This window comes from Aquarana catesbeiana, linkage group LG03 (genome assembly GCF_042186555.1).
Source record: "Aquarana catesbeiana isolate 2022-GZ linkage group LG03, ASM4218655v1, whole genome shotgun sequence".
Lineage (NCBI taxonomy): Eukaryota > Metazoa > Chordata > Amphibia > Anura > Ranidae > Aquarana > Aquarana catesbeiana.
The window spans coordinates 350357090-350379610 of NC_133326.1; the positions used below are offsets into that span (position 1 = coordinate 350357090).

A 22521-nucleotide genomic window follows, 5' to 3' on the forward strand; every position below is an offset into this window, starting at 1 on the left:
TGAATACGCAGGGCAGCGAGACAGAGTCTGGAACCATTTATTCAGGGACCTGGGGATAGACTACTCCAGGCGTTCCTCTGAAGCCAGTGGTAGAACCGGTAAGAACTTGGGCAAGGACAGTGGTTCTACTTCACTACTCTAGAACCCCCCAAGATACCTGTACGTATTTCTCTTGGGAGGTGGTACCTGGTCTTAGCGGCTCATCCAGTATGGGGGCAGCAGCGGTAGATGACATGCAAGGCTGCAGGTAGACTTGCTCCAAAAATTCAGGAAGGGGTGAGCCCAACAGTGAAGGGTTGATGCTGTCTGGTATATCTTCGGTAAGTAGAGTCAATGCAAAAGGCTCAAGCAGTGTGGCTACTGCTTGTACTGAAGGATCCTGAGCACAGGCAAGTGGTGAGGCTGAATCCCTTGCGCAGCTCTCCTGAGGCAGGCTTTGTGGTCGGCGGCTCGACCCCGGGTTCCTTGGGGGAGGCCGATATAGATGGCTCCTTGTTGCAAACCATAGATCCAAGTGAAGGTGGGGGAGGTGAGTTAACCCTGTAGTATTGGCTTTACTTCATACCCCTTGTGTGCTTTACTGACTTTAGTTCTTTCATATTCCAGGAACCATCATCCACCCCTTTAAATGACTTCAGACCAGGCTCAGGATGGTTGATGCAACTTTTACTTAAAGCATATTCATAATACAGTTCAACGTGTGCATATGAAATTGAACATCCCTAACTATCTCTATTTGGCTGCCTCCACAAGGTAGTAGTCCATACTTGGTGTTCTCCAGGGACTGGAGACTCTGCAAGGCGCAACAGCCCTCCTTTGGACTCTGCAGCGTTCACGGCCTTTCTTCTTCCGTGGGCTGAAAAAGCCTCCGGAACCTGGACCTCCCCCTTATTTATATTACAGGGTGGATAGGCTGGGTCCAAAAACAGGAACAGAGCTGCAGCACATTAACCCCTTCCTCAGCCTAGGCCAGCCAACTACTTAGCTAAAAAAACATAGGCAACCTGCCCACAACAGAACAGCCAGAGAAGCATCTAATCAAACCGATCTGTGTTGAGCAGATACTTTAACCACCTCCCGCCCGCCTAAAGGGAAATGACGGCGGGATCCCCTCTCGTTCTGGGACAACGTCATATGATGATGCACCAGTGTAACCGCTCTCGCGCACCCCCAGGGAGGAGTGTCATGCCCCCAGGATACGGCGCAACCCCGATTTTAGTAAAGAGCCGATGACACTGTGTCCGATCACAGCTGATCACATGGAAATGCGGAAGTGCCGTTTATCGTCTCCCCTCGCCTCACACTGACAGGGATTAGACATGTTAGACATGTTGGATTAGTTTCGTACGAATCGAAAATTTGTACGAATTTCCGTAAATTCGTACATTCGGGAGGATCCGAAACACGAATTGCTATGTTTCCGAATTTTGTACGAAATCCGAAATTTTGTTTACGAATTTCAGATCCAAATTCCTAACGAACATTCGTAATTGTTACGAAAAGTTAACGAACCTGAAAGTTAAAAACCCAGGAAGTCAGCACAGCACAGGGATGGTGGGAGCCCCTCATAATGATAAATTCATCATAACGAACATTCGTAATTGTTAAGAAAAGTTAACAAACCTAACGAGAATTCGTATTTCGTACAAATTTAAAATGGAATTTTGGACACGAATTACGAAATACAAATTAATTCTAATACGGAACGAAACGAAACGAAATAAATTTATTGACTTGTCTAACAGGTAACAGTGCAGCCCTAACAGTGCCCAGCAAGTGATGCCAGTCAGTGCCCATCAGTGTGGCATATTAGTGCCGCCTTATCGGTGCCACCTCATCAGCGCACATCAGTGAAGGAGAAAAATTACTTACTTACAGAACTTTCTGACGAACTAAGAAAAACTTTTTTTTTTTTCAAAGTTTTTGGTCTTCTTTTGTTATTAGCCAAAAAAAAAAAAACAAAAAAAAAAAAACAGTGGTGATTAAATAAAACCAAAAGAAAGCTCTATTTGTGTGAAAAAAATGATTACAATTTCATGTGTGAAGGGCAGGGGAGACGCCAGGGGTCTAATAGATCCCGGATGTCTCAATAAACAGTGCCACTGCACAAAGCTATCACAAAGGGCCTGTTCTCCTCTTTTTGCAATAAAGTTAAGTGAAAAAAGTGTAACAAAATAAAATAAAATGAAAAAAGATTTGAAACCACCCCCATCCACTGTGCTCACATGCAAATGCAAATGTAGGTCTAGCACACCTATGTAAACAGAGATTGCACTACCCATGTTGGGTATCACTAAAAACATCACAGTGAGAGCAATAATTCTGTCACCAGAGCTCACGTTTAAAGCCTTGTACATACATGCTCAAAATCAGCTGACTTTTGGCCCGTGTGTACAGCTGTCTGTTCTACAGAAGCTGGTCTCACAACTGGCTTCTGTTAAACGAGCATGCTGGAAAACCAGCATCCGACACGCATCTAATCGGCGCTCTCAGCCAATGGCATCTCCCAAAAGTGGGGAAGGGTACCTGTCAAAAACAGGTACCCTTTCCCCCCTGAAAGGTACCGAGGGGGGGGGGGGGGGGGAGACAAATAAGCTGAAGTTCCACTTTTGAGTGGAACTCCACTTTAAGAACTATTGCATGATCATACCTCCCAACTTTTTGAGATGGGAATGAGGGACACCTATTAGTAAAAGTATGTAGACATAGAACACGCCCTGTGAAATGCAGGACTCCGGTGGGTGTAACAAGATGTCCGCTTGCTGCTGTTCTATCAGATACCCACTACCCATCACAAAGCAGCTCTCCGGCCTACTGCGCATGCGCAGCCGGAGTGACGTTGCCTTGCGGACATCTTGGTACACCCGCGCTCGTTCCCAGTAAGCCTGGAGTTAGAATTTGGCAAGTGGACATCCTTATACACACATCGGAGTCTTGCTTTTCACAGGAAACTCAGCTAATATAGTGAAATGCAGTATTTAGAAGTCCGTAACACTGTTTTGATGTTTACTTTTAAAAGCTGCAGTGTTCGGTCACATCAGCAAACCTGTGAGATCAGCAGGCTTGCCGCTACTTTTAAAATTTAACATCAAAACAGTGTTACGCACGTCTAAATACTGCATTTCGCTATATAAGCGGAGTTTACTGTTAAGAATAACTGTGAAAAGCAAGACTCTGGTGGGTGTATAAAGATGTCCGCTTGCAGAATTCTAACTCTAGGCTTACTGCAGACCAGTGCAGGTGTATCAAGATGGCCACGAGGATTTGGATTTCCAAATACTCTATTTCACCAATTATGCTCCATTTCCTGTTAAAAATAACTGTGAAATGCAAAACTACGGTGGGTGTAACAAGATGTCCACTTACCCCCTTCTCAGTGTATCCTTACTGTGGAGGAGTGCGGGGTGTAGCAAGATGGCGGCAACAGAACGTCACTTCCGTTACCAATTCTGACGGGTCCCCTAATCTGATGAAACAACGGAACAGCGGTTTTGTGATGGGTAGCGACTGTCTGATAGAACACCGCTGTTTCGTCACATATGGCGACCCATCACATTTGGCTATGGAAGTGACACTCCGCTGAGAAATTTCGCACTGCGCATGTGTAACTTGCTGATATGTGTTCCAAAAGTTTTTACGACAATACGGAGGAGTGAAACCCTTAGATAATGTCACAGAAAAGCTCTCCTTCTGTATAATTATTGATTGTAAGACAGCACTTTGCAACAGGACCCCTTCGAGCACGGCCTCGCTTTGCTCTGAATAATTGTAATCTAACTCTATGTCCACTTGGATGGTGGGGCTTGAACCTGGACTTAGGGGTGGAGCCGCATAATAACTGCGCAAGCGCAGTTCAACGTCAGTTCCGTCACACTATCTGGCGTTTTTAGTGTGCTGTTTTGTCGTAAAAGCAGGGCTTTTTTCAGCGCGAACGTGGGGGGAACATCTTCCAGCACCAAATATATGTAATAGCAAGGGATGTGCTGGAGGGTCTATTAATGCTGTCTGCTGGGGGTTTTATGGTCACTGGTGGGGGTCTGTTTTTGTGTGAGGGTCTATTATTTTTGCTTGTGGGGGATCTGTTGGTGCTGGGGGGGGGGGGTTCTTATGGTGCTTGTAGGGATCTACTGTTGAGTGAGAGGTCTATTGTTGCTGGCTACTGGAGGGTCTATTAATATTGACTACTGGGAGATCTGTTGATGCTGCTGGAGGGGGCGGGGCCTAATGTTGCTGGGGTGAATCTTTTGTTGCTGAGGGTGGTATTTTGTTGTGGATGGTCCATTGTTTCTGTGTGGAGAACTATTGTTGCCGGGGGGGGGGAACTATTGTTACTGGAGTGGGGTAGTCTATTGTTGTGTGAGGGATCTATTATTGCTGGGAGGGGAATTTTTGTTGCTTGGGAGGAGCTATTGTTGTTGGGGTGGGTCTATTATTGGTGGGAGGGGAATCTATTGTTGCTTGGGAGGATCTATTATTACTGGGGTGGGGTCTATTGTTGCTGGCTCCAGTGCATCTATTTTACTGCTTTTCTTGTTATTAGACAAGAACAAATTCCATACAAATTATTTAGGAAATGATACTTGGGGCAGTACTGGGAGGTGGGCAGGGGGTAGGGTTTCCACCTCATCCCATTAAACCGAACACATATGAATTACACAGGTTCTGAGGCTAATTAAATGCAGATAAGGTAACAAGTGAATTTAATCACTACCTTAATCAGCCACAGAACCTGTGTAATTTATATGTGTTTGGATTTAAAGGGATGAGGTGGCAACTCTAGTAGGGGGTTGAATCAAGCGACGGTGCTTGGAGGTGGGTAGGGGGCGGAGAGAAGGGGGGAGTTCTTGCACCTATTCTCTGAGAAAAAAAAGCCCTGCGTAAAAGTGTTGGAACGCATATGGCGGCGTCGCGCATGTGCACTCCAGTGGGTAGCCAGATGTGATGGGTTGCCATATGTGACAATACACCGCCTTCTCACTGTATCCTTACTGTGAAGGAGTACAGGGTGTAGCAAGATGGCGGTGATGAAACGTCACTTCCGTTACAAAATCTGACGGGTCGCATAAATTGACGAAACACCGCATTATTTCCAGCTGGGAGTCTGGCCTGTAGTTCCTCTATGTAACCTGCAGGTGGCGGCAGAGGCAGGTGTCGTGCTACGGTGTATCCTCCATGTAACCTGTAGGTGGCAGCAGAGGCAGGCATGATGCGGCGTGCACGGGATTTGTCCCTCTCCGGAGTCCGTACAGGAGACATGGCGTCTTCCCGGGATGTCCACGTAGAGATCTGTCACCAGGAGATCGTCAAGTATGACCTGGAGATCAAAGCGCTGATCCAGGTACATGAATGGCCGGGGAGTCAGTGTACAGGGAAGAGGGGGGTGATCTGTGGGTGCTGACAGTTCCTCATACAAATGAATGGATGGATCCTGAGCACGTCAGATCGTGATGTAAACATGACGGCAATTCTAATACAGAATCTGTACGGGAATGTATTCCTCAGAACTGCCTAGTGATCAGCTGACTTGTAATCATGTGACAGCAGATCTGTCAGGAGGGGGTTGGGGGCAGAAAACACCTATCATCCACTAACACATTGTTCCTATGATTTTGACGATCTCTGGGAATTACCTATAAAATACCCTTATAGCACACCCCCTGCACTGCCAGGGTTAAATGCTGAGCTCAGGCGGGTCCAAACGCGCTTGAGCTATCCCGCCAGGAAGCTGTCAAATCAGACAGCCAATCATAAGCGGCCCCACAGCTGCATGTACACAAAGGATGTGTCTATGTGTGGGAGATGCCTCCACCGCCTGTGATTGGTTGTCTGCAGTGACAGCTTCCTAGTGAGACAGCCCAGGCGGGTTCCGACCTGAACTCATCCCTAGTAGAGGGCTAGGCGAGAATACTCACCTTTTTCCTCACTAAGGCCCCTTTCACACTTGTGCGACTCTGAAAAGTCGCGTTCCATGACTTCCAACGAGTACCTTTCATATCTCTGCGACTTCAAAGTAGTCTCTACACTACTTTGGTCTGACTTTAATGCATAGCTCCCAACTGTCCCTGATTTGGAGGGACTGTCCCTGATGTGCAGCAATGTCCCTCTGTCCCTCATTCCTCCTCATTTGTCCCTCATTTTGGTCTGATCTATATAGATGTATATAAAATGCACTTTTTATCTATCAAAAAGTATTTCCCAGCACTAAACCTTTCATCTGATTTCTAAATTGCTGCATTTGTAAATTCCAAAAGCCAATAGAAATGAATAGAAGTGGTAAAAAAAAGCACTTGTGGGTGTAACCAATCTTGTTTTTTTTATTTTTGTACAATTCTCCTTTAACAGGGCGTGGCAAGGGGTGTTTCCTATGCCTGCATACTTTTGTTGATAGGTGTCCCTCATCTCAAAAAGTTGAGAGGTATGTTTAATGCGACTTGAGGTCCATAGACCTCAAGATTACACAGGCATTGCTTCAGGTCACACAAGTGTGAAAGGGGCCTAAAGCAGGCTCCCTCCATCTGTGCAGCCCATCACCGGTTACCTCTTCTCCGAGTCCTCATTCACACTGCTGCCAACAGAATCCAGCTAATTCCTGCGGCTGGATGTGGAAAGTTGGGGCCACTTACCCTGTACAAAGCAAAGGCATGCTGTCTGCACCCACACTGCTGTTCAGATGTAATTGCACCTAGAATGATTATCTGTGGCCAGGGACCGATGATGTAAACTGCTTGCCCAGGGGCAATCGTCTCTTCTTAAATGCAGGTCATTTTTCCACATGTTTATTCCAGAAGTTGCATTTACCCTTTCTGTGTACAATGTGTGCAGAAAATCAATACATATAATTCATACAAAGTGCTGCCAGTGCAAGTAAAGTGCATCAAATATTATTAAAGTGTAAAAAGTAAGTCAATAAAGTGCATAAAAGTCCATCAAACATATACAAAGGCCCAATGGTGACTGCAGCTGTCTCTATGCTTATGAAAATCCAAATAATAAATGTGCAGCGCTTAAAAAGTTACAAATTAAATATATACAACAATAAGTTCAATAAAGTTATCCAAGCGGTGGTGAAATAAGGTTATATGCAACTGTAAGAAAAGTCCTTAAAATGTGAAAAGTCCATCCAGTATGTAATCTATAGGTGTACTATGAGCTCACCAAAGAGTATCAGGCAAAGAATGATATCCACCAGATAACACCTAATAATAATGAATGTCTGCACCAGTGAACCTACACCTAAACTATGCACTTACCAGAAATGAGATGTACGATCATTAAAACGATCATAAGTTAGTCATCTTCAGTTTATCCCATGGGCAGCATGTATGCTTGCTTCCAGAAAGCAGGGAAAATGGCAGCCGCCGCTTCGAGCACATGGGCACTGTGGCGTGACATCAGCATGTAGGCCCTTCCCGCCACGTTTCGTGCGCATGATATTAAGGGATACGCCTTGGAAAATGACTTCAAAAAGTGCTCCTTGCATCCACAAATACTCCACTCCAGTTCACCATCTGTGCCCCACCAGGGTATGCACTCACCCGCTGACATGGACCCCCTAAGTATAAAAGAGGAAGTAAAGTCTTTTTGTTTAATTGTACCTACAGGTAGGCCTATAATAAGGCTTACCTGCAGGTACTGTAAATATCTCCTAAACTTGTACCGTTCAGGAGATATTTACCATATACGCCGCCGTCATCGGCGAATGCGCTCTGAAGGAACACCTGCCGGTGCTATTTCTTCAGGGCCCTGTGCCATGACCGGTGACTCCCACGCGCATTTGTGGGAGTGACATTATCGCGGCTCAGGTCAATCACAGCTCCGGAGCCTGTGAGCCCAAAAGAAACACCGGGGAAGATGTCAGCTGTCTCAACGGTGTGCAGGCGCCGCTGCAGGGCTTCCTTCCAAGATAAGCATTTTATAGTAAAGTAAGTATATCATAATCAGATAGTATGCGATGCATACTAGCTCATGCCTTTTGTCTCACAGTTTGTTTTTTTTGGTTTTTATCACGTTTTCAACCTCTTTAAGATAGGTCAACCAGGCTTCAAATTACTGCTGCATCGCCAACCAGGAACAATGGATCTACATCTCAGTATAACGCAGAAATGAAATAGACCCAGAGAGAGAGAACATTATAGCATAACTCTATTTTAACATTAAAACCCAAAAGGTAAAAAATATATATCCAATCAGAAAGAAGCTGCCCAGCTTGGATTCTACTAGGCATGACGTAGTGCCATAAGTCCCTGCCAGTGTTATTTCAGGTTTCAGGACTGGGGATTCAGGGGACCGGTCTTGCATCATGGTGGAATGCTCCGGGAGACAGGAATACCGTAAGAATATTCTCTTATTTATCATCCCCTAGGCAAAACAACCAGTTAACCCTTGTAGTATAGAGGGGGACCCACTGCAAGGTTACATTTCTTTTTCCCTTTAAGAAACAGATGTATATACATACATTGTATAGATATCCAATACTGATACAACTGTGAAATTAAGTTTTTTACAGTTATTGCAAAAAAAAAAAAAAATATATATATATATACACACACACACTGCTTTAGGGTAGTGTACATCAGCACAGGAGTAATTAATTTTCTCTTCTGTTTACAGGATATCAGGGAATGCATGGGACCAATCAGCGCACTAAATGACCTCAATGCTCAAGTAAAAGAAAAGTTCCAGCTCCTGAGACTGAGGATACAGGTAAGAGGAGACTACAAATGGGGATTTATATTGGGGTACATTCACATAGCCATCCATTGCTCTACACTACAAGGATTGGCTTTTTTCTGCAGTGGGTACAGTCAGGGGTTTAAGTTGATCTGCAGCCTGTAGAAATCATTGACGAGCTGGCATTGTCAGCAGCTGTTCACATGAAATCGCTCAAAGAGACAGACATCTAGAGAGAGATGAGTGGCTTTGTATGCAGCTTGCATCCAGGGTTGCTCATATGTCCCTAATCGCAGAAAATCGCATCTATGTGTGATTACATATGAGCAGCTGCAGATAGTGTCAGCCTGACTTTGATTTGTACACACCGAACAGCCGCAGCTGAACATAAACCCACTGACCGGACCTATTGTAAGAAAAACTATGATCTGGGCGGTGTACCACCATTAAACAGCCATATGAACGAGTCCTAAAGTAACTTGATTTTAGTTAAGGCAGTAGTAAAGCCCGCTTTGTGATTTATTTATTTTTTTTTACCTACAGGTAAGCCTATAATAAGGCTTACCTGCAGGTAAAATGAATATCTTCTAAACGTGCACCATTTAGGAGATATGCAGCCAGTGACATCACCGGAGCATTCGCTCTGAAGGGCCGGCATACCATGCTGGAACTGCAGAGCTTTGTGCCGAAACCGAGGGCTCCCATGCGCATGCGTGGGAGTGACATCAGCGTGGCTCCGGCCCATCACACAGCCGAAGCGTGCGAACCTGGAAGAAAGCCTGGGGAAAAATGTCAGTGACAGCACACCGCAGGAGGTCTTCATTCTAAGGTAAGTATTCCATAATGTGCTAGTATGCGATACATACTAGCACATTATACTGTTGCCTTACAGGTGGTGTTTTTTTTTTTTCTACCAGACGCGTTTTACAACCACTTTATAGAGCAGCAGGAGACTGAGAATATCTCTTTGCTGTCTCTTCCTATCATTATTTCCTTATCTGCATGCAGCACACCTAATTGTCTCCCAGTGCTCTTTTACCATCTTCCAATTTGACTGTTTCTTGATGTACAGATGACTGAAGGCTGATGAAATCAAATCACGTTTAGTAAAGCCAGCCATTAGAGGGTGTGAATCTCAGCTGGTTCAGCAGGGACTGGCAGAGATTCAAACCATGTATGGGCAGGCTGAATAAACAGGCTGGCTTGTGATCTGTCAACTTGGGTACAAGCCAGCCTGTCAGCTTGTACATGTGATTATTGTTACCGACCATTAAAGCCGCTAGCAGTAATCACTGTGTTCTGCCGACAGGGGTGTCTGTCTCTCTCTGCCCCCCCCCCCGCAGGGAGAACACAGTGGCACGGTGGAGGGGGGGATTCCAGTTGCAGGAAAGAAAATCACTCCACCTATGGCTGGCTTAGTGGCTTTACACACACTGCTTTCAATAAAAAATATTTAGGGGGGAATTAATGAATACAGAGCTGCAATAATCTTTTTTTTTTTTTTTTTTTTCTACCTACCCGTGGTCCAGATTTTCAGATTTAATGTGTCTAATATGTTTTACCTGAAAGGACCTGGAGCAGATGGCCAAAGAACAAGACAAGGAGTCGGACAAGCAAACTTTGCTAAAAGAGATGGAATGCCACAAAAAACAGATGCTCAGGTGGGTATTGCAACAAAGATTTAGCTAAAGTGTATCTGAACCCAAAACCTATTTAAACAGGGAATGGAGAAAATCCATCAGTTTTTTGTTTTTTGTTTTTTTGCTATTTGTATTCCATTGTGCAGATTTTCTGTCATTTGGAGAACAAGAAAAGTGAAGAAATCTAACATGAGGCGATAATCCCCTTTTACACATTTGCCCTCAGAAAAGGTGTACCCAATGGAAAATTGCCACTCACCTCCTGGTGACAACTGTAAAGTTTTGCATCTCCTGTCATTTTCTGTCTTGGTGACAATGATCCTTGGGACAAATAAGGAGATCAGATCTGCCCAGTAGTTACACAGCAGTAAAATCTCTCATGGATTGGGTGCCTTGTTGTGTGGGACATACAGCCTCCCCAAAATGATTTCGCTTGACAGATGAGATGGACATTAGCAAAGGGCATAGATTTGACATTCTGAGATCTGGCATCTATTAAGCATGTACTTGACAGGGTTTCAAAACTCCTCTGATCTATCCAAAGCTGAAGAAAGTGTGGATTTAGATAAAGCTTTTTTTATTTAGGATAATTCTTAATTCTGAAGTTACTAAGCCGTGTTTTCTGAACATGTAAAAATGGTCTCCAACTACATTAGTGTTGGTGTAGTTTGATTATTACATCACTTAAAGTGATTGTAAAGGCTCTTTTTTTTTTTTTTTTTTTTTTTTTTTTTTTAAATAACAAACATGTCATACCAGGTCTGTGTAGTTGGTTTTGCACAGAGCAGCCCAGATCCTCCTATTCTCGGGTCCCTCTTTGCTGCTCCTAGTCTCTCCCTCCTTTGAGTGCCCCTCAGCCAACAGCTTGCTACAGGGGTCACCCAAGCTGAGTCACAGCTCCGTGTATCCATTCAGACACAGAGCCCCAACCTGGCCCTGCCCCCTCTCTCCCCTGATTGGCTGACTGACTTTGACAGCCGCGGGAGCCAATAGCGCCGCTGCTCTGTCACAGCCAATCAGGAGGAGTGAACTGGATGGCTGAGGGGATCATGGACATTGCTGGAGTGAGAAAGGGGTCAGGTAGGTAATTAGGGAGTACTGGGGTTGCTGCTACAAACAGAAGGTCTTAAGATAAAAAACCTTCTGCCTTTACAACTCCTTTAATCATACTCCACGTGCAGCAAAGTCTTGTGTTCTTTGTTGTTCTTGGATCGCATATACCGCTCACTGCCTACCATGCTGAAGTTTCTACATATAACTCTATTTGCACTATAGTTTGTTATTCTTCCTTTCTGTATTTTGGAGGTATACCAAACTGTCTACGTAACTTATGTGTCCTGATCTGTTGGGGTCAGTGTTATTGTCTTGTCCTACCAATATTTTCATATTGTCTGTCTTTTTCATTTGCCAACACACAAGAAGGCATTTTCAGTATTATTATTATACAGGATTTTTATAGCGCCAACAGTTTTGCGTCATGGCAAACAGTACAGTTTCAATACAGGAGGAATCGGAGGGCCCTGCTTGTTAGAGCTTACCATCTAAGAGGGGGGGTCAAGTGATACAAAAAGTAATACCTGTGGGGGATGAGCTGATGAAGAAAATAAAAGTATAATTGTTAGGTGAGGGCAGGATAGGCTTCTCTGAAGAGAAAAGTTTTCAGGGATTGCCTAAAAGTGGACAGAGTTTGAGATAGTTGGACAGATTAGGGTAGGGAATTCCAGAGCATGGGAGAGGCTCGGGAGAAATCCTGGAGGCGAGTATGGGAGGAGATGACAAGGGAACTAAAGAGCCAGAGGTCTTGGGAGGAACGAAGAGAACGATTTGGTTGGTATTTTGAGACTAGACTGGTGATGTAGCTGGGGGCCAAGATGTGGATGGCTTTGTAAGTTATTGTTAGTATTTTGAATTTTATTTGTTGGGTGAGTGGAAGCCAATGGTGGGATTTGCAGAGAGGGGTAACAGGCACTGAATAGTTGGTTAAGGTGGATTAGTCTGGCAGCAGCATTTATGATGGAAATACAAAGAAGGAAATCGTTCCAGGAGAGTAGGTCCAGGTGTGGCTAGGTGAGGTGGATCCCCTCATATGGGTACACGCCCCGGCTCATCTGCCGTAATAAGCCAGAAATAGAAGAAAATGGCTGCACCCCAAAATTAAGAAAGTCCATTTATTGAAAATAGTAAGGTGTAAAATCACACATCACAGGTTCATCAGCTGGTGACAATGGTTGACGCGTTTCACACAGTTAACTGTGCTTACTCATAATGAGTTTAAGAGTAAGCACAGTTAACTGTGAAACGCGTCAACCATTGTCACCAGCTGATGTACCTGTGATGTGTGATTTTACACCTTACTACTTTCAATAAATGGACTTTCTTCATTTTGGGGTGCAGCCATTTTCTTCTATTTCTAGCATTCATGATAGACTGAAGGGGGATAGCCTATTTAAAGGTAAGCCAATGAAGAGGGAGTTGCAGTAATCAAGGCGAGAGATGACCAGGGAGTGGGTTAGGAGCGTTGTGGTTTCATTGGTTAGGAAGGGCAAGAGCAAGACAGGAATGCAGTAACCTACATTATCTGATCAAATGAACCTGAAATGCAATTGGCTACCATGTGTAATTATAAAAGTGAAAGCAAACCGCAACAAATGTTTTAAAGATCTGCCTCTTTGTCACCTAGCCTTCTGAAAAAGGTTTATCTCCAAAGTCTAAAAAACAGATTTTGGCTGCTTTCTGTTCTCTTATGCCCCGTACACACGGTCGGACATTGATCGGACATTCCGACAACAAAATCCTAGGATTTTTTCCGACGGATGTTGGCTCAAACTTGTCTTGCATACACACGGTCACACAAAGTTGTCGGAAAATCCGATCGTTCTGAACGCGGTGACGTAAAACACGTACGTCGGGACTATAAACGGGGCAGTAACCAATAGCTTTCATCTCTTTATTCTGAGCATGCGTGGCACTTTGTGCGTCGGATTTGAGTACACACGATCGGAAATTCCGACAACGGATTTTGTTATCGGAAAATTTTATAGCCTGCTCTCAAACTTTGTGTGTCGGAAAATACGATGGAAAATGTGTGATGGAGCCTACACACGGTCGGAATTTCTGACAACAAGGTCCTATCACACTTTTTCAATCGGAAAATCCGACCGTGTGTACGGGGCATTAGACCTCGCTTTAAAGAACACACACTGGGGGTGATTTACGAAAGCCATGCACCATCAGTAGAGGCGCACGGCGAGGCGCAACACATATTTTCATATTTAGGAAATGGTGCGCCGGTAACAGAGCGTGAATCCCCCATTTACTATAGCGATCTCGGTGCACTGGAGAATGTAATCTGTGCACCACTATGGACATGGCGCACGGCATCTCCAAATCAATATTGACAGAAGATGGAGGTGCCAATATTCTGGGGTGATGTGAGGAAAATTAGTAACAACTGCCCAAGTAACAAATATGCCCATAATAGAATGAGAAAGTAACTATTTCAGAGAAAGCCTGCTGTGCCCGTTTAGAACTGCGTGAGATCAATGTAAGCAGTGCGCAAGCGGCTGTTGCACTTGTTCACATGCGTTTGTTCACTGCGCGGCCAAAATCTTAGTAAATGTTAAGGAACGTACATGCAATTACGTGGGTTGAACAGGCGCACCTCTAAACTTGTCAATTTTTTTTTTTATACGCTGGTTCACCGTTTTTTTTAAGGAGATTTGCACACAGGTCATGTTAGCATGTTACGTTGCCAACATTTGACATGCACCTTGTTAAAATTGTGTAAAATGACTCTCGCTCCTCTAGCTCCTCCTAAAAGGACATTTAACCTTTCCCCTCTAATGCAATTGATTTCCTTGGGCTAAATTTTGCTTTTAAAGGGGAACTCCACACTCCACTCTATTCTCCAAAGGCTGTGAGCTGCCTTCACCAATCCAAACCACATCCTTTTTCAGAGCATACAACAGGGCCAGCTAGGAAAGGGGCAAGAAGAGCGATCGCCCCACCCCAAGGCCACATGCACTCAACATAGCTGGTTGCCTTTGGGGCATGTTGGGCTCAGCCCAGTGCCAACCACAAAGCACCTTATACCCACTAGTTTAAAGGGGCTTTCCACATTCCGTAAAGCCCCCTGTCTGCAGCCCCCCCACAACCCCAGCCTAGGGTTGTGTGGAAGAGGCCCTCGTCTCCCTAAATATGGAAACAAGGTGATTGACTTTTGGGGTGCCCGAGCCCCACCTACCCCTAAGCATCCACCCCCCTTTCATGGGCTGGCTTGCTGTGTGTGGGAGGGGCACAATATTTTTTTAGTTTGGGGTGGTATTTTTCATGTGGGGGTTCTCATTTTAAGCCTTAACAGACACAAATGGCCTTGTATGTATGGGGGGTGGTATTTTTTTGTTTTTGGTTAAAATCTTGCAGCTGCAATGTAGATTTGTAAGTTTTCTCTAAAGCCGTACATCTTTGAAGCAGCATTTTGGATACATGCTACAGATGCACCACTTTACAGGCAGAGTAAGGCCCCCCCTCAAGTTACTAGCTTTTAAGCAATTTTGCATTTTTAAAGGCACTTCTCTTTTTTTCGTTTTTGGCATTGTCCAAATTGGTGACATTGATATATGTCCCTCAGGGTGGGACCTGGGCCCCCATACCCATTTTAAGGCCAATAACTAGAATATAAGCCAGCCATGTGGGGACTAGCAAAATTAACAAGTCAGTTCCCATAGACTGCAATGGTATTTGTTGAATAACTTTTGCCCATGTTAGGTCATTTGCCCCCTGAACCGGGGGGTGTTTGTCCCATCTGTAATTTTGTAGCCTGCTGGATGATGTGCTTAATTTTGGACAGGGGGTGGCTTATTTTGTGCTAGCTGCATTTGGGTTTGTCTGGGCATGCTCAGGGACTTTGTTTTTTTTTTTTTTGGTGCTTTGTGTATGTGAACAGCACTTGGATGTTTCTGTGCATGCTCAGAGAGTGTGTTTTTTGGGTTAGTAATTTAAGGACATCCTTAAAAGGTGTACCCACTTTGAAGTTCAGTCTCTACATTGGGTGAACTTGCGTTTTGTGTGTTTCATGGACTGTGCATGTGTTTTCAATTGCCTCATTAGCACACAAACCTAAGTTATATAAAGCTTGCAGATAGCTTTCTTTACCTTGCCCTGGAAAGAGGCAAGGTTGCTTGATTGTGTGTGTGTCAAGAGAGTACATTTGGGTGTCCTTATAGAGTTTGCATAGGACCCACTAACTATGGGGTACTTTGTCGCAGTAAGTGGGCTTAAGCACCATATAGCAATATGGTGTGACCAAATCCCCATATTTTTTGAAAATGTTTAGGTGATTTAAATAGCCTTGCAGGAGGTAAATGTCTTTTTTGCATGTATGCGCTCTAATATTTTGTTCTGTTGTATGGTCTTATGGCTGCCCCATCCTTCTTCTTTTTTTTTTTTTTTTTAATTTCTTTTTTTTTTTTAAAGATATCTTTTATTAGGTTTAGGTTTAAAACAAACCAACGAACACAAAAAAAACATACAGAAGAAAAGAAAACAAAAAACAAAAGCATCTGGCAATCTGATCATACAGAAATAGGAGCCGAAATACAACCTATTTTAGCATATAGAAATAAACAGAAATCATTGCAAAGGGCTTGAGATAATTATAATAATAAGGGATATAGACATACTGATATGGCATAACAGTAGTAAAGGACCAGGTATCAAAAATTTCTGGGGCACGGCCCATCAATGGTCAATCAAGTACATAAAAATCAGGGTGGAGAAAGGGTTAACTGACTAGCCAACCATTTACCCCAAATTTTATGAAAAGTTTTATTCCGTTTCCGGATTTCAAAAGTCAGTTTATACAATGGAATAGAATCATTAATAAGTTTTAACCAGAGGGATTTCAGAGAGGTCTGTGCACCCTTCCAGGACAGTAAGGTAGACTTTTTAACATAAAAATAAAGTATGCGGAGCAGTCTCTTAGCATGGGGTGGTATGTGTAAGTCACCAAAAACGCCCAACAGGCAATTTTTGGGTTGAATTATGTTGGGGAGGCCCATCACTGTCGAGATAGAAGCACCCACTTCCCAGAAGTCCCGAACTATCGGTCACGACCAGAAGCAGTGTAGGAAGTAGGCCTCCTGGCCACAGCCACGGAAACAGATAGCCGAGGGCAAGAGTCCCATCCTATGTAGTCTAGCTGGAGTAAGGTGGGTCTGATGGAAAATTTTAAGCTGTATGATATGGTCTCGGGAAGCAATAACAGAAGTTTTATACATGTCACTAAATTCTGACCAGTCCTCATCTACCATGGAAATATCCATCGATGCCCACTTTACCTGTGCTTTATGGAACCTAGGGTTAAAGTCAGACATTAAGGCTGCATAGTAAGTGGATACAAGTTTAGTGGGATCTGGCTGCCTAAGCATTTTTTCCAATGGGGACAGGTCAGTGGAATCATCCAAGGAACCAAATTGGGCATGTATAGCATGTCTTAGCTGGTAGTAATAAAATAAGTACGATCTTGGTGGGTCAAAGTCCAAACATAGCTGTGAAAAAGTTTTAAAGCCCTGGGCATTGTACAGGTGGCATAAATATTTAAAGTGGAGTTCCACCCACTTTTACAACTCTTCAGCATCCCTCACTAAACTGTGCACTGTAAACGAATTGGATATTTTTAATTTTTTTTCTCAGCACTTACTGTATATCTGCTGTATTCATTTTCACTTCCTCCTCCCTGGCCGCGGCCCATCGCATCATTTCCTGTTTGCAATGCCTTCTGGGAAGGGGCGGCAACTTCCTCTGACACTGCCGTTGCTATGGAAACCTGACCTGAAACCTATTACACTGCTTGTGCTGCACTGAGCATGTGCGAGATCTGCAAGGATGAGATCCAGGAAGAAATACAGGCTGGCTTCAGATGCCCACACTTAAGATGGCCACGACCTGCTGCAAGTTTATAAAATAACAAACTACTGCTATAAACTAACAAAACAGACCTTAGTTTACAGACTAACTTTACTAGAATACATTAAGCTTGTGTATTATAGGGGTATTTTTATTTAAAAAGTATCATTTTGGCCGGAACACCACTTTAACCCCTTTGGAGTACCAACGATTGGCATCCGGAAGGGAGTACAATTCCTGCAGGTTAGGGTTAAACCACAGGGGGTTGTTAGGGGACTTCAGCCAAGAATGTTTAGATATCTTTTTAGTAATGAATTTGAATAATGAAAGGGAAGTGGAGAGTATGGAGGTACCAGGGACCCGGCCTCTATATATTATATTATGTAGGGTTTCCAGGGAAGATGCGATGGCCCCCTCTGTGTATGTACCGGCATTAGCCGGAACTGGGCTTAGCCAGTCATGTATGTGTACCAGCTGGGATGTCAAATAGTATAGAAAAAAATTAGGAAATGCTAGGCCTGCCAAGTGAGCTGGTAACCTCAATGTTTCGAGTGCCACCTTGGGGGATCCGCCCTTCCACAGGAAAGTAGTACATATCGTATCAATGCGTTTGGAGATAGCTTTAGGTATTTTACATGGGGAGTTAGAAAGGATATAGAGCAATCTTGGTAAAAAAAATCATCTTAAGAATATTGGCCCTTCCCATGAGGTCCAAAGGTAAATCCATCCACTGTTTAGTCTGTTTAGCCTGAAGGCGGACCAACAAAGGATCTAGATTATTGGTAACATATAAAGATAAGGGGGTCTGAACCAAAACTCTGAGATATCTAAAGGAGGACACCACCTGAAGTTTGGAGGCCGGGTGACTCTGGAGAGGGTCGACCACATCTAAGGGAAAGAGACTGGACTTGTCCCAGTCAACCCGGTATCCAGAGTAGTCCCCAAAGGTAGTGACCTCCTCCAGCAAGGCCCGCAGTGACCCATTCGTATCAGCCAGATACACCAATGTGTCATCCGCATAAAGTGAAATGCGCTCCTCTATATTAGCAAGCGGAAGTCCTTTAATTAAGGGGGAGGAGCGAATGCGAATGGCAAGTGGCTCCATGGCCAGGGCAAACAAGAGGGGTGATAACTGGCACCCCTGTCGAGTGCCCCTAGTGATTGGGAAGGGATCAGTAATAGAGGAATTGACCCGAACCCGAGCTACTGGGGAGGTATAAAGAAGTTTTATCCATGCTACAACACGGGGGCCGAAGCCATACTTCTGTAACACTCGGAAAAGGTATGGCCACTCCACACTATCAAATGCTTTACAGGTGTCCAAGGACACAATGGCGCGGGTAGGGGGACAGTCGTGTGGATATTGCAGATTGTGAAACAATCTGCGAATGTTCATTCTAGTAGACCTGCCGGGTATAAATCCTCCCTGGTTGCTATTGATCAGGGATGCGACTACATTATTCAAACGATTTGCTAATATTTTGGCTAGAATCTTAACGTCCACATTAATGAGATAAATTGGTCGGTAAGATTCACAATTAAGTGGGTCCTTTTGGGGTTTTAATAGGAGTATTATCAGGGCCTCCCGCATCGTTGGGGGGAGGATCCCAACATCTAGGGCTTTGTTATAAGTCTGCAAAAGAAACGGGGACAAGAGATCTTTGAATTTTGCATACCATTCAGTCGGGAAGCCGTCAGGTCCAGGAGTCTTATGCGCGGGCATTTGGGAGATTGCTGTAGCAATCTCCTCAGCTGAGATAGGTGCCTCTAGCACATCACGTCCCTCATCTAATAAGGAGGGAAGAGATATGTCAGCTAAGTAGTCAGTCAACTGAGATTCATCATAGTCAGCCCTAGAGGTATACAGCTTTTTGTAAAAACATAAAAAGGAATCTAAGATATCCCCTGGGTTATCGCTAACGGTACCTTGGGCAGTAACGATACGTGGTATGGAAATGGGGGAATGATCAGGTCTGGTCAAATATGCCAAGAGACGTCCGGCTTTATTACCATGTTCAAACGATTTCTGAGAAACATGCAACATGCGCTTTTGTGTGAGATCCAGCAGACGGAGTTCATACTCCCTGCGACTCTGTAACCATACCTCTCTCGTGTCAGAGGCAGGGTTAGAGGCATAAGCAGACTCTGCGCGCACCATAACAGTCTCAAGTTCCTCAGTAAGCATCTGGTTATTTTTCCGTAAGATCCCCGTGATAGACATAAAGGTGCCCCTCAGAGTGGTCTTGAATGCGTCCCATTCTATGGAGGGGTCCACTTTACCCAGATTATCTTTCCAGTAATTAGAAATGCCTATCTTGCATTCCCCCTGCACTACCTCGTCCTCCAACCAGTATGAGTTTAGGCGCCACAGGGCAGGCCCCGAACCTGGGAGGAGGAGGAGGTTCACAGAGAGAGGGGCATGATCTGAAACTCCTCTGGGCAGATATGAAATGGCGGAAACCACAGGAAGGGTCTCCACCGGAGCAAATGCCAAGTCCAGTCTAGACATGGTATGAAAAGAATCCTAATGGCAGGAAAAGTGGCACTCATCCGGATGTTTCCAACGCCACACCTCTGTTAGGTCATGCACATGAACCCAGTCTACAAATGAGGGAAAGGACCTACCTCCACCTCCCAGACGGTCCATTGCTGGATCTAAGACTGCATTAAAATCCCCCACATATAGCAGGGGGCCGGGGGGTCTGTTCAGTAGTTGGAGTGACAATTTAGGGGGGGAATATAAATGTTCACCAGCGTAAAGGTTACAGTGGAAATCTGTAAAGTAAGAACAATAAACCGCCCTTCCGCCTCTGTTTTAACTTTTATCATCTCAGCTGGGAGAGATTTGGCCAGTAGGATAGATACCCCCCTGGAATAGTTAGTGTGAGTAGCATGGTATGAATTAGATAGCCACGGACGTTTTAGGGCCCTTGTCTTAGAGCCTGTAAGGTGAGTCTCCTGGAGGCATATAATATGAGGATTACTTTTTTTTTAACACAGAAAAAACCAAGGATCTTTTCTGAGGTGCATTCAGACCTCTAGTATTCCACGACACTATCCTTAGGGGCCTTGCCATAATAGAATATACAATAATGAGTAAGCACAGGTAAACACTTGAGCCAATACATACATGACCAGACAGGCCGCGCCACCTGAAGCACATACAAGCACATGAGGAAAAAAGTGCGTGGATCTGCCAGCAGGGTAATACAAGCCAAAAATAGAAGAAAAAAAAAAAAAAAAACAGAAGCATTAACAGTCCGCCATAGGCAGTAACCTGAGAAAAAATGTCTCTCGAGTGAAAGTTGCAGAGATGAGCTGGAAGAGGGATAAAAAGAAAAAAAAAGGGGGCAACAGCAAAGTCCCTGAAAACCCCTTGCCCCCCCACCCTGCTCGGCCATCCCAAACTTAGCGAGCTTCGGATCCCAAACTGGAAGACCTTCCTAAGAATAAAACCGTGGAGGTCAAAAACTGTTCCGTGGCCTTGCCACAAATCGGTAGGAGGGTAGCGTGAGATCGGGTGAGGCTCCCAACTGGTGACAAAAAAAACTTTGATCATGTCCTGGTGTAAAATGCATGGCCTAGTCGTCCGTGCGGAAGAAAGTGCAAAATCCGATGGCCTTCACTCCAGACAGGTCAGGATGGCAAACAGTACAAGTGCAGGAGAAAATGTAGAGATGAAGGCCGCAAAGGCACTGAGTTATACAGGGGTGCACGGGGGCCTGTATTAAGGCAACTGATAAGTATCATTATAGATTAGTGGTAACTTCAATAATCTCTGCGTCTGTGGGCTGTTCCATATTGATCATTCAGCCACGCCATGGCTTCCTTAGGACTGGTGTAGAAATGGGCCCTGCCATCATGAATAATGCGCAATTTTGCAGGGAAGAGCATAGCATAGGACAGGCCTTCCTTGCGCAGGCGAGATTTCACCGCCGAGAAGGAGATCCGTTGGCGTTGAACTTCAGCAGAAAAGTCCGGATAAACAGATATATTGTTACCGTTAAACTTAAGCAGGCCTTTTTCTCGTGCAAGGCGTAGGATGGCCACTTTATCCTGGAAATTGAGGATGCGTGGTGGGGCACCCACTGGAGGGGGGCAAGGAGTGGTGCGGTGCGCACGCTCTATAACATGTGAGAGTGAGGGTGCATCTTTACCAAAAATGTCTCGCAACCCAGAATAAAGAAATTTTTCAGGATGGGGGCCTATTGCGCATTCTGGGAATCCCACAAATCTAAGATTGTTCCTGCGAGAACGATTTTCCAAATCATCAATCTTGGCGCGAAGGGCCGCCATTTCGCTAGTAGTATCACGCATAGTTACAGACATGGGGTTCACAGTGTCCTCTAAAGTACTAATGCGTTCCTCGGCGTCTCTGGTGCGGTCACGGAAGTTCTGGACATCTTGTTTTAATAATGAAAAGTCCATGTGGATAGAGGCTATCTGGGTAGATAGGGAGGCCTTGCAATCCTGAATAGCCAGCATAATGGTGGACAGTGTAGGCTCAGCAGGGGGAGAGTCCGCAGCCTGACTATGCTCAACAGATTGCTGTGATTCTTGTGACTGCAGGGGGTCTGTTTGCGTGGCAAATATAGCAGGAATTGAAGCACTCACCCCTGTTGCAGAGCCCTGGACAGCAGAGGAGGAAGTCTGCAGCATACCTGTATGCTCTGCATGTGTCACAGGGCCATCTTGCCTCCGGAACCGCGCCAGTTGTTCCGCCGTGTGTGAGGGCCGGGGCGGCCTGTATTTCACCATTTCTGCCAGCCTGAAAGATGCCCACAGCCGTGGGAAACAAAGAGGTACCTTCCACGAGGAGATAGGACCAAGGATAGGGGAAGGATGGTCGTTGAGAGCTGGAGCTGTTAGTCTATGCGACTGCTCTCTTCACCATCTTTCATGCATCTTTTGGGTTGTGCCCCCCAAATATCTCGTTTGTTTTTTCACACACACAGCAGTTGCGCATCTAGATGCAGGAACACAATTTTTATGGAAATTAATGGTAAAGCAGATGCAGATTTCCAGGACTGGACTAACAAATGTTTATAGTGAAAGGCAACTGGTGATTTCTACTAAACAAGGTCTAAATGGACCATTGATATGCATCACAGTTGAACTCAGGAATGTGTCTTTGCAAAGTTAAACTAAATGAAATCCTTTCGTATTTTTGCTTGGGGATAGGGTGCAGAGGGATTAGAAGTTTTGTCAGTTTTTGGGGATGTCTACACCCCTGATAGGGTGAAGACAACTCCCAAATTTTGCCAGTTTCTCCTCCAATTTATTCACTTCATGTCACATAGCCAAA

The 22521-nt window shown here is 44.7% G+C and overlaps 1 protein-coding gene across 1 annotated transcript in view; it reads left to right on the top strand.

Moving 5' to 3' along the window:
• The first annotated feature begins 5187 nt into the window (after positions 1-5187).
• Positions 5188-22521, top strand: part of BNIP1 (BCL2 interacting protein 1) — a 40625-nt gene continuing 23291 nt past the window's right edge. Inside the window, exons 1-3 of the mRNA XM_073620599.1 lie at positions 5188-5338; positions 8611-8703; positions 10240-10331. Coding sequence (XP_073476700.1) covers positions 5204-5338; positions 8611-8703; positions 10240-10331 — 320 coding nt within the window. The 5' untranslated portion in view covers positions 5188-5203. The remainder of the gene's footprint in view (positions 5339-8610; positions 8704-10239; positions 10332-22521) is intronic.